We start from the raw sequence: 19,335 nt of genomic DNA on the forward strand, positions 1-19,335 counted from the left end.
GAAGAGGACATAATGAGGCTACAAAGTGATATAGATAGGTTAAGTGAGTGGGCAAAAATCTGACAAATGAAGTATAATGTGGGAAAATGTGAAGTTGTACATTTTGGTAGGAAGAGTAAAAAAGAAGCATGTTATCTAAATGGTGAGAGATTGCAGAGCTCTGAGATACAGAGGGATCTGGGTGTCCTAGTGCATGAATTGCAAAAGTTTAATATGCAGGTACAGCAAGTAATTAGGAAAGCTAATAGAACATTATCATTTATTGCGAGGGGAATTGAATACAAAAGTAGGGAGGTTATGCTTCAGTTATACAGGGCATTGGTCCGACCACATCTGGAGTGCTGTGCACAGTATTGGTCTCCTTATTTAAGGAAGGATGGAGGTGCATTGGAAGCAGTTCAGAGGTTTACCAACTAATACCTGGAATGGGCGGGCTGTCTTATGAAGAAAGGTAGGACAGACTAGGCTTGTATTCGCTGCAGTTTAGAAGAGTAAGAGGGACTTGATTGAAACATACAAGATCCTGAGGGGTCTTGAGAGGGTGGATGTGGAAAGGATGTTTCCTCTTGTGGGAAAATCTAGAACTAAGGGTCACTGTTTAAAAATAATACATTTAATACAGAGATGAGGAGAAATATTTTGTCTCACAAGGTTGAGAGTCTTTGGAACACTCTTCCTCAAATGTGGCGGAAGCAGAGTCTTTGAACATTTTTAAGGCAGTGGTAGATAGATTCTTGATAATCAAGGGGTGAAAGGTTTTCGGGGGTGCAGGGGAATGTGGAGTTGAGGTTACAATCAGATCCGCCATGATCTTGTTGAATAGCAGTGCAGGCTAGAGGGTCGAATTGCCTACTCCTCCTCCGAATTCATATTTTCGTATGTTTGTATGTATGTACTCTACATTTTCTCTATTTTTTAAAGTCATTCTTTGCCGGTCTTAAAATTTGTCCAATCTTCTGACCTACCACTAATCTTTGCAGATTTGTTCAATGTTTCTTTCAATTTGATACTATTCTTATTTAGCCATTGATCATGCATCCATCTCAAAGAGTCTTTCTTTCTCACTGGGATAAATCTTTGTTGAGAGTTATTAAATATCTCCTTAAAAATATGGCACTGCATCTCTACTGACCTATCTTTTAATCAAGTTTCCCAGTTCACTTTAGCTAGCTCTGCCTTCATACCTTTATAATTACCTTTATTTAGGTTCAAAACACTAGTCTTAGACTCTGTCATGGCAGCTTGCTTTGTTGAATGATAATTTTCTCGAATCCACTGATTGGAGATCGGAATGTATATTTTTTGAAGAAATTTAAAAAAGAACAGATAAAGGATGACTTTGCTTGCAGTTTAAGATGGCCACCTAATTTGCAACACTGTTCCTACATTGCAAGGTCTGTGAGGAAGGAGACGAAAGGTCTGCTCATCCCAGCAAGAATCAAGACCTCGGAAGTTTAAGGGAAATACCTGTTCTTTTTAACAAGAAGAGAAACACTGCTGCCGTATCTGAATCACTGGGTGACTGTCATGTGACAAGCCCCTCCCCATCTGTGACTTAAACTTATGTTTTCTCTACAGCAGCAAGGAGAAGCTTCTGGACTCTGACATGTGCAGACACAAGTGGGGGTCCCTCTCTCTCCATTTCAGCTTACAAGCTTTGAACTCTGCCTGTTGACTGGCCACCTTTGCATACTCCAGCTACAATCAGAAACCCTGTTGGAGGAAATCATCTACCTCACTGTCTCCAAGAGACCCACCGAACCAGTCATCACCTCTTCAAACTAAAAGCCTCAGGATCACTGAATTCAGCTAGAAGCCAGCTGAATTACTAAATGCCACAGACTGTATACCCCTTTTTTCTATGGACTCTGACTCAACGAATTTACATTTCCCCACTCTGTAACCTACGTGTGTGTGTGAGAAAAAGTTGGCGCATAGTTTACTATTTTCATTAGTTTGGTTTAGGTACAATAAAGTTAACTTCTTTCTTTGACAAATGCAAGAAAATGTCTGATTACTTACTTGCTATGATCATAACAAGAACCAATTAAACAACTACTGAATTGGCCAGTACATCCACAGCAAGAAAGAATGAAACCTTTTGTGGCTAAACAGGAGAGGGAAAAGAGAGAAGCTCTTCAATCCCTCACCTGACCATAATAAAATCACATTTCTCCCCTTCAGACGGAACGTGAACTTCTATCGTGTTATGATTGCTGTTGCCTAGAGGCTCCTTTACTATGAGGTTATTAATTAATCCTGTCTCATTGCACATTTCCAGGTCTAAAATAACACATCCAACCCTATGCAAAGGTGAAATTTTTATTTTTGGTTAGTTAATAGCAATTTTTATGTGGGGTTTGAATTCAGATTCTGAGAGCATGACAACTATAAGCTGGCTGCTAGCATCTGAGCAGTTAAATCTGGTTTCCCCAGGCAGCAGACCTGGAGAGAGAAAACAAATTCTACAGCACAGACACAGTAAGTTGGCCCGCAGACTCCAGGCTCCCAGAATCCAAACCCAAAGATAAAACCAACAGATGATTCATGCATTGGAGCCTATAACACGTCCGTTTGCACATTAATTGAAAAAAACTACCCAAACACAAATTTTTATTGGGTTACAATTATGCTAAAATAGGATGTATGCAATATCTAAAAATGGTTGGTTGAACTAAGTGCCACCCACATAGAATTGTTTTTCATTTTATTTAAATTTGGTTTCAACAGTACAGTAGTCAAACATGCACTGGCTTCACAGATGAGCAAGAGTGTGTGTATGAGTAAGACTGTGTAACAGCTGTTAATTCTTTTTGGGGAGTGTAGTTTATGCATCTGCAACAAAAGAAAAACCCATTAAAATCCTTCAGGAAAATGTTTAACCACAACTGGTATGAGAAACTACCTACCACAGCCCCAATCAAAACAGAGGCTTGAATATCACTAAAACAAAAAGAATTTCACACTTAGATTTATAACTCAGCATGACAACAGCACTTCCTGAATTCCAAGAGCTACACAGAATGACAGCAATTTATTCCTCAGGAGGTCATTCTGCCTATTGTGCCTGTGCTAGCTCTTTGCTACAGCTACTAAAATTAATCTCCCCAATTAAGGATGATTGAAAATGGGACTGACTTGTGGAGAAATAGCCAGGTGTCTGAGGGAGTTGGGAAGAGTGACAGGACAGAGTCAGAGGCAGATGGAGCAGGAGAGGCACGTGGCTGGGTTGGATGATGGTGAACAGGGACTAGATGGTGGGGAATTGGGGCTGGAAGGGTGTGGGAAGAAGTGGGTGACCAGAGACTGAGAGGGTTGGGAAATTGGACTCAGGGTAGGGGGAAAGAATGACAGCAGACTCGGGTCGAGGGAGATGGAGAGAGTTGGAGACTGCTGTTCAAGAGGAGGAGCAGATGAGGTAATCGGGGTTGAGGGATTGGTTCTCAGATGGGTGAGGAAGAGGGTAACTGACGGTCAGGGATTAGGCTTTGGTGGCGAGGAAGAGAGCGAGAGAAAGGGGGAGCGAGAACACCTGGGAATGGGGTGGGCATGGAGTCCAGCATTTCTTGCAGAGCTTGGAGGAGCAGTTGCATGGTGGTGAGTGGGATAGGCACTGAGAGAGGAACAGCTAGCAAAGGGAGAGTGAAAGATTGTTGGTATTGAGGAACCAGGGGATAGAGACTGGGGATTTTCAATGGATGAACCAAGGGGAAAAAGGAGGAGAAATGTTTTTGTACTGAAGGCTATTAAGTCATGGGATGCTTCACCACAAATGGCTATTTAGGTACAGACAAGATCATTTAAAAGGGATTGGCATTAATATTTGAAGAGAAATATAAGAGGAGCTCAAGCAAATGTGGTTATAGGACAGAGTGCCAGCACAGGTATAGGCACTGGTCGGGGTCGGGTGGGGGAGGATAATGGCCTCCTCCTGTATTGAAATTTGTATCACTGTGTAAACTCTCCTTTGTCGGGTCCGAGCCCAGGAGCAGCTTTGAAATATTGGTGCTGAGCTGTGTTTAGGACAATTATCCTGTGAGAAGTGCCCCAAAGAATAAAAATGTACTAATCATAGGAACGTACGAGCAGTAGGCCATTCAGCCCATTGAGCCTGCTCCGCCATTCAATACGATCATGACTGATCATCCACTTCAATGCCTTTTCCCTCACTATCCCATTATCCCCTTATGTCATTGGTATTTAGAAACATGTCAATCTCTGCTTTAAACATACTCAACGACTGAGCTTCCACAGCCCTTTGGGGTTGAGAATTCCAAAGATTTACAACCCTCTGAATAAAGAAATTTCTCCTCATCTCAGTCTGAGTGGCTTCCCCTTATTTTGAAATTGTGTTCCCTGGTTCTAGACTCCCCAACATGGGGAACATCTTTTCTGCAGCTACCCTATCTATCCCTTTAAGTATTTTGTAAGTTTCAATGAGATCACCTCTCATTCTTCGACACTCTTGAGAATACAGACCCAGTTTCCCCAATCTCTCTTCATAGGACAGTCCCGCCATTCCGGGAACAAGTCTGGTGAACCTTTGTTGTACTCCCTCCATGGCAATAATATCCTTCCTATGGTAAGGGGACCAAAACTGCACACAGTACTCCAGGTGCGGTCTAACCAAGGTACGATACAATTGAGCTGTAAAAATGAACTGATGAACTAAACTCCAAAAATGAACACACTTTCACTGCAGACAAGATAGAATAAGTGGTCAGGTGACCTCTCCTGTACTGGAAATATACATAGTGACTGTTGGAGACTAAACCCATCAACATGTCTGGATTAGTCCTGGGGAAGGCACATTGAAATGCTGAACAGCCCATTCAATGCTGAATGGCTCCTTTCTTCAAGAATTGGGTTGACAAAGGCCTTCGTAAACAGGAAGACGCCGGATTCAAAGTCAAGATAATAGGTGGGACGTAACACCACTTTGTCAAGATAAGCCACATTCAAAAATTCCCATTGTGTAACAATGGTCACACTTTCAAAGATATTGTACGAACACACTAGGGGAGGGCATCTATGGTCGCCTGACTGAAACCAAGCCTGATGAGGTTTTTTTTTTCCAAAAAAAAAGCTCTCTGAAAGACAGTCAGAAAGCCAGCCAGCCAGGAAGCTGAGAGATCCATCACAGCCAAGACTATCCTGCCTGCAACATCTTAAACCATGGAGGCAGAGACTGCAAGGTGACCTTGAAAACTCCCCTCCTCAGAAATTGTAACATGATTCTCTCCACTGACTTTGACTGAATTTTAACCAGAGGAGACTGCAATACTCCAGTGAACCAAGAAAAGGAACATCACTGCACCACTGTTAAAAAATTCCACAGGAAAAACCAAGGAGGTTTCAAAGTGAACTCTTTTTACAAAAATTGGACTTAAATGCATGCTATCCTCTAATCTCCATCTCTTGTGTGTATGTATGAGTGGGAGAGGTTGCGAATATTTTTGGGTGCTGTTTAATAAATAATTTATCTCACTTTGAATCCTATGAGAAATCCTGTTGTTTGTCTGTTTATTCGACCACTAAAACACTAGGGGACTAAAACAATATTTCTAAAAGCACTGGGCTGGATTTTAAGAGCCCGCCAGTGATCTCGGCGGCGAACTCATCAAATAGTGGCCCTCACACCAAAGAGCTGCTGCAATCTCCTGCACGGCCTCTCATTTAAATTGCCGGGGTGGCCCATCCCACCCCAATCACGTGGAGGGGGTGGGCTGTCCGTCCCCTTCAATGGCATCAGCTGCCTGTGCACAGGCGCTGGCGCATTTTAAAGGGCAGCGTGCCCGGCTGCTCAATTAAAATTTTTAAAGCAGTATCCCCCCAAAAATTTATACAATAAATTTCTAACACTCCTTCCCCACCTCCCCAATAACAATTACATTAAGTATTTTCCCCTGCACCCCCCAAAAAAAACTTACCCTTTAAATCTGATCTGCCCCACCCCCCTCCACAAAGACTGCACAAAGTTTAAAGTTCACCCCTTCCCACCATCCCCTACACCCATTACATCTATTTGACCCTGTCCCCCTCCACACTGAAAATCTTACCTCCTCCCCCCTCCGCACCAGTGTCATGTCAGCATTTCCCAGATGGGGAATTGATGGGAATGCCAGCCGCTGAGCTGAAGATTGCGGCGGGCCCAGAAGATTTAAGGTAAGTGCATTTAAATTTATGCATGTCATAATTTAAACATTTAAATCCAGGTCCCATCGCCCAGCAGGGAGGGGGCAGGGGGGTCCGCCACGGAGCCTCGCCACTGCTGGGTGGATCGGACCGGGCCCTCCTGGCAATGGCCTCCATGGCATGCTGCTGCTGAACCCATATTCCGGCCTCACCCCTATCACGGAGTCTGGGTAGAATCCAGCCCGCTATCTACAGTCAGTTGAGAGGTGAAAAGTGGAAGTTATCCACACCATCTTCCTCTTGTCCATAACATACCTATCACTACAAGTTGCATAAGTTACATATAGACTATCAGTGAGTTATTGTATTACTATTGGTTATGAGTATCTTGACTATTACTAGTATTAATATCAGTTATTAGGGAAATTTCAGTGAGTTACTGTTAATAACAAGTCCTCTAGCAACAGGATTTTATTCTGCCCTTGGAGATGGACATGGAAGCAGTTCTCAATGATGGCCAGGCTCTTTTCCGTTTTGTCCAGGGCAGAAGGCTGAGAACAGCCTTCCTGCCCAAGACCAACTGAGGCCCTTAAGTGGCCAATTTTACTGAAGGCAGAAGGGCCCTGTGCCGTGTGAAGATCCCACCAGGTAAAGCCGGTCAGCCTTCTTGCAAGGTCGGCAGTGGTCCCTCCTTTGGTGGCAATCCAGAGCCCCCGGAGGGCCCCCCCAGCAGAAATGGCTACCACCCCCACCCCGCCTCCCTCCGAAAGATCCACCTCATCATTGGGGCCTGCCTGAATGGCCCCAGTGACCCTGACCCCACTTACCTGTCCAGGGGTCTCCTCCATTCTTCAGTACTGCAGGACCTCCTGCAGTAGCAGCAGTAGCCACCGTTGCCTTCCGATTGGCTAGCAGCCCTGGAGGCGGGAGCTTGTCCCTTGAAGAGATGGCATCCCCAGTGGAGGATTCTTAATTTGCGGCCCACCATAAGATTGCACCGAGGTCCAATGGAAGGCCAAAGCGGGGTCGCCCCCTTGCCTTTCAGTCCGCCACCAGGACTTTGGTCACTGGAATAAAATCCATGCTCCAGGAACACCAAGGAGGTGCTGGACAGAGAACAGCAAGAGTGACTTGTCACAGGAGGAGATGAAGATGATTGAAACAGTCAAGCTAGCCCAGAACCAACATTAGAGTGAATTCATTCAGCCCCATTGCTGCTGCTGACCTGATGTTCATGAACTTGGCTGTAGTAGTATTTGTACTACTGATTATTGCTGGAATCATTGAAACTACCACCTTTCGTCTCCCTGTGAATCCCTCCCCCATGCTCTGTTTCCCCTCTTCCCTGGCTCACGGATGGCCCCTTGGTTTGCAGAACTTTTCACACAACAGCTGCTGGCATGAAACCATGAGTAAAAATACTCAATTATAAAAGGACCCAATCTTTATAAGATAAATGCAATAACACGTGCAGATGTCACATGGTCAGATGTCATGTAATCAAATCTCCAGGAGTACCTCTGACCAGAGTTGGCAACCCTCCTTAAACAATGCAGTAGCGTCTGCCTCAATTACTCTTAGTAGCAAAGCAATCCATACTCCTACAATGCTGCATAAAGGAATTTCTCTTAATATCTCTCTACACTCATGGCAGGAAGAGTAGAAAAGCAGTATATTATTTAAATGGTGAGAGATTGCAGAACTCTGCAATACAGAGGAATCTGGATATCCTGGTGCATGAATCACACAAAGTTAGTATGCAGGTACAGCAAGTGATTAGGAAGGCAAATGGAATGTTGTCATTTATTGCAAGGAGAAAAGAGTATAAAAGGAGGGAAGTTTTGCTACAGTTGTACAGAATGCTAGTGGGATCACATCTGGACTACAGTGTACAGTTTTGATCTTACTTATGAAAGGATATAATTGCATTAGAAGCATTTCAGAGAAGATTCACTCAACTGATTCCAGGGATGAAGTGGTTATTTTATGAGGAAAGGTTGGATAGATTGGGCCTGTATCCATTAGAGTTTAGAAGAATGAGAGGTGATCTTATTGAAATATCTAAGATCCTGAGGAGACTTGACAGGGTGGGTGCTGAGAGGATGCTTCCCCTTGTGGGAGAGACTAGAACTAGGGGACACAGTTTAAAAATTAGGGGTCTCCCATTTAAGATGGAAATGAGGACAAATGTTTTCTCTCAGAGGGTTGTCAGTCTGTGGAATTCTCTTCCCCAGAGAGCAGTGGAGGCAGGTCATTGAATATTTTTAAGGCTGAGTTAGATAAATTCTTGATTGACAAGGGAGTCAAAGGTTATAGGGGTTGACAAGAAAGTAGAGTTGAGGCTGCAAACCGATCAGCTACGAGCTTATCAAATGGCGGAGCAACCTCAAGGGGCCTACTCCTGCTCCTAATTCATATATTCGTATATCTGTTTGTATAATTTTAAAATAATGATTTCTCGTCATTAACTCCCAAGTCAAGAGCAATCGCTTAAACTTTTCCATTTGATGTCCATTTGAAAACATCAACATACTCACAGGCATCCTCTGCAAACATCGACACATTGACAGATTGACACATTGACAAGGGACCTCCTCTACTGACTCCTGAAAGTGTTAGCCATCCAATGGAAAACAGGGCTGTCATTGGAGTAAATTTGTTTTTATTAGTATATAGCAACATAAATAATCTGATGGCAAATAAGCAAAAGTAAGGTTGAGAAATTTGCTCTGTGGGTCAACAGAAACCTGATCATCTGAGATGCTTTTTATGGATCCCTTCTAGATCTCCGAGAGTCCATCGACTCCAGTCTGGAAAACCTCTGCTCTAATCTTCCATGTACCTAACTCTCTGAGGAAGTGCCTTACTGCTGAGAGGCAATATCCTATAAGGCTCCCAGAATTACTCAGTTGAGATCAGCAAGTGCCTGTGTAAAGAATTGTGGATGTGAAGACCCCATTTCAATAGTTTGTGACTCAATACATTGGTGTTCAACCATGGATGCTAAAGTAATTGCGACAAAACCACCTGTAGTTCAACAAGGCAAATGCAATATAATTAATTTCAGTGTTCAGATAGTTACAAGGTATAATATTAAACAATTAAAAAAGAGGGTTTATGCTAAATTGAATGAATTCAAATGTTTACATTTCTTCAATTATCTAAACACAATCATCAACTTGCCCAATATATAATTTTAACTAATTTTTTAAATGGAGAAAATGATGAAACATCTAGACTTTATGATCCATTGCTTAGGGATCTGCAAAAAAAACTTATTTGTAAAGTTCCTGAAAAAAACTAGCTTATCAGGCAGACACCCTTTCTCTGTTTACACTTACAAGCAATGAAACCTATTTAGACATGGTCATTTAAATATTCACAATCATCTGTAAAGAAACACAAATTGAAAAATAAATAGCATTAAAAATAAGAACAGAAATTACATACCAACTCACTCAAGCCACTGGCCCTTCTCTGCAACTACATTGGCTAATGACAGCATGTCAGAAAACACAGGAAGTTCTAGCTCAAACTGGTCAGCACCACAAATAACTTGAGCGGAAGGGAACATGTAATATTTCATAGACTGTGGCTGAAAGGCTTGCCAACAGCTGCTACTTAGGTTCTCATCTGCATAAATGGATCTCTTTAATTACTCAAAACAACCTGCACTGACTTAATTTCATAATTACATGTGGAAGGTGTGCATTTTTGTGCAGTTTTCTTAGTACCTATGTCTGCTATAGTACACGTTGCAAAGTTGCTCAGGAAAGGAAACATCTCCATATCTCTTGCATGTAAACTAAATGAGTGTGATTAAGTACAGAAGGAAATTGTGACAGTCACCCAGCTCATACCATTGTGGGTTTGAAGCCTGGTGTGAACTGTAGCAGAGTTTGACAGTCACACAGTAATCAAGTCAACCCTCAGTGTTAAAAACAATGCAATCTTGGAAATAGGATGCCTCACATAGAAACATAGAAAACTAGGAGGAGGAGGCTATTCGGCCCTTCAAGCCTGCTCCGCTATTCAATACGATCATGGCTGATCATCCAAACTCAGTACCCTGTTCCCGCTTTCTCCCCACATCCCTTGATCCCATTAGCCCTAAGAACTATATCTAACTCTTAGATAAAAACAAGAAATGCTGGAAATAGTCAGCAGGTCTGGCAGCATCTGTGGAGAGAGAAGCAGAGTTAACGTTTCAGGTCAGTGACCCTCCTTCAGAATTAGGTAGTTCCGAAGAAGGGTCATTGACCTGAAATGTTAACTCTGCTTCTCTCTCCACAGATGCTGCCAGACCTGCTGAGTATTTCCAGCATTTCTTGTTTTTAATTTCAGATTTCCGGCATCCGCAGTATTTTGCTTTTATATATCTAACTCTTCCTTGAATATATTTAATGATTTGGCCTCAATTGCTTTCCATGGTAGAGAATTCCACAGGTTCACCACTCTCCGGGTGAAGAAATCTCTCCTCATCTCAGTCCTAAATGGCATACCCCTTATCCTTAGACTGTGACCCCTGGTCCTGGATATCCCACCATCGGGAACATCCTTCCTGCATCTAGTCTGTCCAGTCCTATTATAAATTTGTAGGTTTCTATGCGATCCCCTCTCATTCATCTGAACTCTAGCGAATACAAGCCTAATTGATCCAATCTCTCTTCATACATCAGTCCTGCCATCCCAGGAATCAGTCTGGTGAACCTTCGCTGCTCTCCCTCCATAGCAAGAACATCCTTCCTCAGATAAGGAGGCCAAAACTGTACACAATACTCCAGATGTGGTCTCACCAAGGCCTTGTATAATTGCAGCAAGACATCCTTGCTCCTGTACACAAATCCTCTCGCTATGAAGGTCAACATACCATTTGCCTTCTTAACTACCTGCTGCACCTGCATGCTTATTTTCAGCGACTGGCGCACAAGGACACCCAGGTCTCGCTGCTCCTCCCCCTTTCCCTATCTATGCCGTTCAGATAATAATCTGCCTTTCTGTTTTTGTCACCAAAGTGGATAACCTCACATTTATCCACATTATACTGCATCGGCCATGTATTTGCCCACTCACTCAAACTGTCCAAATCACACTGGAGCTTCTCTGGATCCTCCTCACAGTTCACACTCCCACCCAGCTTTGTGTTATCTGTAAACTTGGATATATTACATTTAATTCCCTCATCTATATCATTAATATATATTGAGAGTATCTGAGGTCCTAGCACTGATCCCTGCAGTATCCCACTAGACACTGCCTGCCACTCGGAAAAAGACCGTTTATTTCTATTCTTTGTTTCCTGACTGCCAACCAGTTCTCTACCCATGTCAGTGCCTTACCCCCAATCCATGTGCTTTAATTTTGCACACTAATCTCTTATGTGGGACCTTATTGAAAGCTTTCTGAAAGTCCAAATACACCACATCCACTGGTTCTCCCTCATCTATTCTACTCGTTACATCCTCAAAAAATTCCAGTCGATTTGTCAAGCACGATTTCCCTTTCGTAAATCCATGTTGACTGATCCTATCATTGTTTTCCAAGTGCTCTGCTATTACTTCTTTTATAATGGACTCGAGCATTTACCCCACTACTGCTGTCAGGCTAACCGGACTATAATTCCCTGTTTTCTCTCTACCTCCTTTTTTAAATAGTGGGATTACATTAGCTACCCTCCAATCCGTTGGAACTGTTCCAGAGTCTATAGAATTTTGAAAAATGACCAGCAATGCATCTACTATTTCTACAGCCACTTCCTAAGGTACTCTGGGATGTAGATTATCAGGCCCTGGGGATTTATCGGCCTCAATCCCATCAATTTCCCGAACACCATTTTCCTACTAATACTGATTTCATATAGTTCCTCCTTCTCACCAGACCCTCTGTTCCCCAACATTTCTGGGAGGTAATTGGTTTCCTCCTTTGTGAAGACAGAATCAAAGTACGTATTTAATTGGTCTGCCATTTCTTTGTTCCCCATTATAAATTCTCCCGTTTCTGACTGTAAGGGACGCATATTTGTCTTCAATAATCATTTTCTCTTCACACAGCTGTAGAAACTTTTACAGTCAGTTTTTATGTTCTCTGCAAGCTTACTCTCATACTCTATTTTCCCCTTCTTAATCAATCCCTTTGTCCTCCTTTCCTGAATTCTAAACTGCTCCCAATCCTCAGGTTTGCTGCTTGTTCTGGCCATTTTATATTTCTCCTCCCTGGATCTAATACTATCCCTAATTTCTTTTGTAAGTCACGGTTGAGCCACCTTTCTGGTTTATTTTTGTGCCAGACAGGAATGAACAATTGTTGTAATTCATCCATGCACTCTTTAAATGCCAGCCATTGCCTATTCACTGTCAACCCTTTAAGTAACATTCCCCAATCTATCATAGCCAACTTGCGCCTCATACCTTCATAGATTCCTTTATTTAGATTCAGGACCCTGAATCAACTCTCTCACTCTCCACCTTAATGAAGAATTCTATCATGCTATGGTCACACTTCCCCAAGGGACCCCACACAACAAGATTGTTAACTAATCCTTTCTCATTACACAATACCCAGTCTGGGATGGCCTGTTCTCCAGTTGGTTCAACGTATTGGTCCAAAAACCATCACGTACGCACTCCAGGAATTCCTCCTCTACAGTATTATTGTTAATTTGGCTTGCCCAACCTATACGTAGATTAAAGACACCCATAAATCCAGTTGCAACCTTATTGCATGCGTCGCTAATTTCCTGTTTAATGCCATCCTCGACATCACCACTGCTGTTTGGGGGTCTATATACAATCCCCACCAATGTTTCCTGCCCTTTGCTGTTTCTTAGCTCCCCGCATACAGATTCCACATCAGGATTCTCTGAGCTAATATCCTTCCTCACTATTGTATTGATTTCTTCTTTTACTAACAATGCTACTCCACTTCCTTTCCATTTTTGCCTGTCCTTCCGAAATATTGAATACTCTTGGATGTTCAGTTCCCATCCTTGGTCACCCTGCAGCCATGTCTCCGTAATCACAACTATATTGTTTCCATTTAAATCTATTTGTGTGGTTAATTCGCCTACCTTATAGTGAATACTCTGTGCATTGAGACACAATGCCTTTAGACTTGTCTTTTTAACATTCACGATGCCTACAAGACAGCCAGGATTGAAGATCACTGAGGACTTTGTTCTCACTCATTCTTACTCCAAGAGTGTTGGCATTTATGGACTCGGAATAAAGAGGGCAAACTATTCATCTGTTCTGGGGTAAGAGGTGCAAATGCTGCCCAAGAACCATACTGTTCACTTGCACCCTCTCAGATGAGTGAGGAGCTTGCCTTTTTTGTTTAGGGTTGCCAGGAATTAGATTAATTTCCTGGATGCTGTTGCAAATAACCCAGTAGAAAAATCATTTGGGTAAGTTAATTGTCGTCCATCTGTTTATCAGCAGATGAAGCAGGAAGCATGAAAGCAGTCAGAGTGACAAATGCAGAAAATAAAGGAAAAAACATTCTTCAAAGCTAGTTGCAATTTTGTTTGCAGCAAGATCTGGATTGTGTCAATTCAATGCTCAGATTTTATTTTGTATATATGTGCGCATATACTAAGAATAAGTATATAAAGTCAGTGTTTCACAGCCTCAAAAGCTTTCACTGCTGTTTGCCAGAGCTACTGTGTGTCACATAACACTATCGAAAAGCACTTCCCCTATTTACCCCAGTGATCGCTTCCACAAGCTGAGAACATATTGCATAATAAGGCTAAAGGGGAGCTGATCTCACCCATGTCCATTTCAAAAACCTTCAATTGTCTCAATGGATGTTGGTGAAATAAAAGCTTAAACAAAAGTAAATACCTAAATGTTAATAAAAATAGCAATTAATGTCAGAAGACAATCATTGCATAATGATCCAATTTGTGCCAGCCTGGTTAAATGTGACAAATGCTTGAATGCTTTTCAATTGGTCAATCCAATTGAGAACTGCCCATCCCTTTCAAACAATACTATCACCATATATATACCCTTGTCACAGGTCTCCGTGTCATTATGTCCATTGTATGCTGAATAGTTGCTGTCAATATTACTGTCCCAGCATTAGTTTAGAAAAAAACACTTTGGTGAGTGATACTGGAAAGGAGATTAGGAATCCATGCAAGCTTTTGTAGCTAGTGCAGGGATAGGGTGAAGTAGTGTGGTTCTACTTTATTGCCTCAAGGGTGAAAAGTAACTATGTGATTTAACACTCAATGTCCAAGCCTGAATGTATTGCACACTTGGGGTCACTTTTGGAAGCAGGCAGCAGCAAGTTTATCAATTGCAACTTAAAATAATAGCGGCTAACAGTCTTTGTTCTGGTGCCTGCTGAGGGCACTGATGTAGAAGTGATGCTTCTAGTTGCCAAATGTACAAAGTTTACAATCATTTTCCAAGTGTATGATAAAGGTTTTTAGTTCAGGGTTGCTGACACAACCTTCCTGAAGGAATGTCACAGCCTATGCCCCAGATGCAAGAGTATATTTCATTTCCTCAGGATGTGCTCTATAGGACCAGCTGGAAACCAAAAATGTCATCTGGACCATGCATTCCAGATTAATATAAAAGGATCAACTGAGGCTAATGGTCAATGAAGCTGTTATTGCTTTATATATCCTCTATGCCTATGTTTCCATACTAACATGAGTTTCAAGAAGGAAAAAGGCTTATCCTGGATCAATCCATCACATACCTCAATCCCTTCTCTCCAGAGTAACATCTAAGGTTCTCTTGAAATAATGAATTTGCATTTATAGAATACCTTTCAAATCTTCAGGTGTCCTAAAACACTTCACATCTAACAGATTACTTTTCAAGTTCTGTTACTCATTTATAGGCAGACGTAGCATCCGAAAAGGGAGATGAAGCCCTGATTGAGCACCTCAGACAATACAGCAGCACTCCCCCAGTACTATACTGCTACCAGTTAGTTTATATGCATCAGTCTGTAGTGGAAGCACTGGATTTAGATAAATTATATTAACATTAACCATATTGCCCTCTCTTTTCATGTGCTGCAAACATCTTGGGTGGATTTAACTACCAGCAGGAAATCTCTGGTTTCGTTAATTTCCCACTTGCCTGTGACAAAATGAGGCCACATGAGATAGAAGCTCATTCTTTTCTGATTAGGGTGAACCCATTCCATTGCCCCCAATATTCAGACTTTATCCAGCTTAATAGATAACATTGCTGCCATGATAGTATCCTACAGATGGTCTTATCTAATCATCCCATTAAATCTCAGTTGTGCTTCTATTAAGTTTTGGCATCTTTTCTATCCTTTACTCTAGATCATGTCTTAGATCATCTTTCAAGGCAAGTCCTATTCCCTAGGAATTTGAGCGTCTTGCATGATAAATCATATCACCTAGGTAAATGTTCAGTAACTCACCTGTAACAATAAATAGCAAAATCATACTCAGTTATTTTCAAGCTGTTGGAACTGCCAGTGGAAAACATCACATCAATAATGAAACAAGTGAATCTGTGACAATGTAACGTATGCACATCGTCTTTTCAAATGGAACATGGTAAAAGGTTGCGAAACTAAATTCTAAACCTATTTCTATATAAATTGCTACATTTACCACCCCTCTCCTTTTCATCTCCTTATAAGCTGTGCGTCATCTAAAATCTACCTGCCAAAGAATACTCGCTTGCTTGATTTAACTACACTTGCTCCCTTTACAGCTCTCGACATGTCTCCAAGGATCATTAGAAAGTCAGAAATGTCAACCTTAAAAGGAACTGGATGTCTTATCTTATACATTACTGGAACAGCCATAAAGCCTGTAAAAATTTGAAAATTATTTATTGGACACTTTATTGAGTCTGTTACCAAGGAGACAAGTTTCACAATGCATGTAATGCAATAGGTTTGAAGATGCAGGTGCCTTTTTAAACTCTCATGTATTGTACCTTATTCAAAGGGACTGCTACGAGATCAAAATGAAATAGAACCAGTTCGTATTTGTAACAGTAATGCTCTCCAGCAGTCATAAAGTCATTTATGGCACAGAAGGAGGCCATTTGGACCACCGAGTCAATGCCGGCTCTCGATGGAGCTATTCAGCCAGTTCCACGCCCCTGCTCGATTTTCCATAGCCCAAGCGGTCATCCAATTTCCTTTTGAAGTCATTGATTGTCACTTCTCTACCATCCTTGTGGGCAGCGAGTTCCAGGTCTTTACCACCTGTTGCGTAAAACAGTGCTTCCTCATATTCCCCCTGCATCCCTTGCCCAAAATCTTCAATCGGTATCCTCTAGTCCTTGTACCATTAATTAATGGGAAGAGTTTTTCCTGGTCTAACTTACCTAAGCCTGTCATAATCTTGTACATTTCTATTAAATCTTCCCTCAATCTCCTTTGTTCTAAGGACAACACCCACCCCCCACCCCCCCCCATCACCCAGTTTTTCCAACCTAACCTTGTAACTAAATCCCCCATCCCTGGAATCATTCTGGTAAATCTCCTCTGCACCCTCTCAAGGACACTCACATCCTTCATAAAGTGTGGTGACTAGAACTGAACGCATTACTCCAGTTGTGGCCCAACCAGAGCTTTATAAAGGTTCAGCATAATTTCCCTGCTTTTGTACTCAATGCCTCTATTTATGAAGCCCAAGATCCCAAATGCTTTACTAACCACGCTCTCAATATGTCTTGCCACCTTCAAAGATCAATGCATATGCACCCCCAGGTCCCTCTGTTTGTGGACACTCTTTAGAACTGTACCCTTAAGTATATATTACCTCTCCCTATTTCTTTTGCCAAAATGCAGCACCTTACTTGTCAGTATTACATTCCCATCTGTCACCTCTCTGCCCATTCTGCTAGCCTATTTATGTCCTGTTGCAGGCAGTTCACATCATCCTCACTGTTTGCCACACCTCCAAGTTTGTTATCATCAGCAAATTTTGAGATTCCATTCTGAATTCCAAGATCCAAGTCATTTGCATATAGCATTAAAAGCAGTGGTCCCAGCTCTGACCCTTGTGGAACACTGTCTACCATTCTCTAGTCTGATAAACAACCATTTACTATGACTCACTGTTTTCTATCCTTATGACAATTTTTTATCCAATTGGACACGGACCCTCCTATTCCATGAGCCTTAATTATGTTAAACAGCCTTTTATGTGGTACCTTATCAAATATTTTCTTAAAATCCGTATAAGCATCCACCATATTCCCTTCATCAGCCTTCTCTGTTACTTCATCAAAAAACTCAATTAGATTAGTCAAGCATGATCTGCCTTTTACAAACCCGTGCTGACTATCCTTAATTAACTCGAACCTCGCCAAGTGCCTGTTGATTTTTTCCCCTTATTATTGTTTCTAAAACCTTACCCAACAATAATGTTAAACTAAGTGGCCTGTAGTTACAAAGACTGTCCTTACACCCTTTCTTGAATAAGAGTGTCACATTTGCCACTCTCCAAGCCTCTGGCACCTCCCCAGTATCCAGGGAAGATTGGAAGGTTATGGCAAGCCCTTCCTCTATCTCCAACCCTACTTCCTTTAGCAACCTGGGATGCAAGCCATCCGGACCAGGTGACTTATGTACCCTAAGTTTCGCAGCCCTTTTGGTACTCCCCCCAACCGTCAATATTTTACCCTATCCATTGCCTCTACTCTCTCCATCTCAACTGATATTTTGTCAGATTCCACTTACTTTGTGAACACTGATACAGAGTACTCATTAAGTATATTAGCCTTGTCCTGTGCCTCTAAGCATATATTACCCACTTTGTCCCTAATAGGCCCCACTCCACCTCTTACTATTCACTCACTATTTACATGCCGGTGGAAGATTTTTGGGTTCCCTTTTATGTTGACTGTCATTCTATTCTCATATTCTCTCTTTGCAAGTCTAATTTCCTTCTTCACCTCCCCTTTTAACTTATTGTATATGGCCTGGTTCTCACTTGAAGAATTCACCTGACATGCATCATACACCCTTTTTGTTTCAGCATAATGTCTTTCTCCTTCATCTTCCAATGAACCCTGCTATTGGTTTCCTTATCTTTAACCCTTGTGGAGTGTACCAAGCCTTTACCTGAAGCATCTCTTCCTTAAAGATAACCCAGTTCCTAGTATTCGCTCACAAATTCTTTCAAATGGCCCCTTAGCAGACTTCCAAGTGAGAGGGAAATATCTGGTGTGTGACTGACACAAGTTTTGGAGTCTCTAGGTTGGAAATTGCATAGTGAGGGACACACTAGGGTACAATAGGAACTTTGCGTACTACTAGAAAAAGATTGCAGCTAAGCCCATCATTGCTACACCTATCAGTTGGTGAGGGTGGAAGGATTTCTTAAGGATCCTGTTCTTGTCGTCATCCGTCAGGACATACCTGTTCTGTTGGCTTTTTGGATGAAATTCTAGCAGTTCCTGTAACTGGACCCAACAGAAATGGGAGTTGAACTGTTTGTGCAGTGTGGGAAGGGGGCATATTTACATCAGTTTCCTTAATTTTTCTTCCCAGAGGGAGACTGTGGTTATCTTGGAGGGGCAGAAAGATCAGGGACCCAGACCATTGTGGGTTAGATGAGTTACCCATTGTGCGAGGCGTACAAAACTAAGTCCATTTAGAAATGCTATCATGGAGTACTGTGAACAGTTCTGGTCTCCATATTACAAAAAGAACATAGAGATGCTGTCAAAGATACAAAACAAGATTTACAATGCTACCAGAGCACAATATTATATTCATCAGGAAAAATTAAATAAGCTGGGACTGTTTTCTCTCGCACAGAGAAGGCAGAGGAGTGACCTGAAAGAGGGCTTTCAGATTATGAAAGGGTTTGATAGAGTAAGCACGAGAGAAGGTGCTTCCACTTGTGAGGGAGACCAAACATAGGGGCCATAAATGTAATTTGGCCACTAATAAATCCAATAGGAAATTCGGGAGAAATTTCTTGACCCAAAGAGTGGTTAGATTGTGCAACTTGCAGCCACAAGAATCTGTTGAGGCATTTAAAGGGAAGAAGTTAGGTAAACACAGAGGGAGAAATGAATAGAAGGTTATGCTGATAGGGTTAGATGAAGAGGGGTGAAGGAAGACTCAAAGTGAAGCATAAACAGTGGCCTGAATCAATTGAGCTGAATGGTCTGGTTTTTTTTATTGCATGTTCTATATATTGCTGGTTTGGTAGGCTCCCCCATAGTTATGCTA

General features: G+C 42.0%; 1 protein-coding gene across 4 annotated transcripts in view; it reads right to left on the reverse strand.

Annotated features, from left to right (window-relative positions):
- Positions 1-19,335, reverse strand: part of ipcef1 (interaction protein for cytohesin exchange factors 1) — a 210,973-nt gene that overhangs the window by 156,244 nt on the left and 35,394 nt on the right. Inside the window, exon 1 of one of the 4 annotated variants that reach the window (XM_068044822.1) lies at positions 9,586-9,604. The exons of 2 other annotated variants lie outside the window; for them this stretch is intronic. Coding sequence is in view for 1 of the 2 variants with exons in the window: in XM_068044819.1 (XP_067900920.1) it covers positions 8,673-8,678 (6 nt within the window). In the remaining variant the exon portion in view is untranslated. Of the gene's footprint in view, positions 1-8,672; positions 8,694-9,585; positions 9,605-19,335 lie in introns of those variants that run through there. One more of the 4 variants, XM_068044819.1, reaches the window with a different exon arrangement.

Source organism: Heterodontus francisci, chromosome 13 (genome assembly GCF_036365525.1).
Source record: "Heterodontus francisci isolate sHetFra1 chromosome 13, sHetFra1.hap1, whole genome shotgun sequence".
In the NCBI taxonomy this organism is placed as follows: domain Eukaryota; kingdom Metazoa; phylum Chordata; class Chondrichthyes; order Heterodontiformes; family Heterodontidae; genus Heterodontus; species Heterodontus francisci.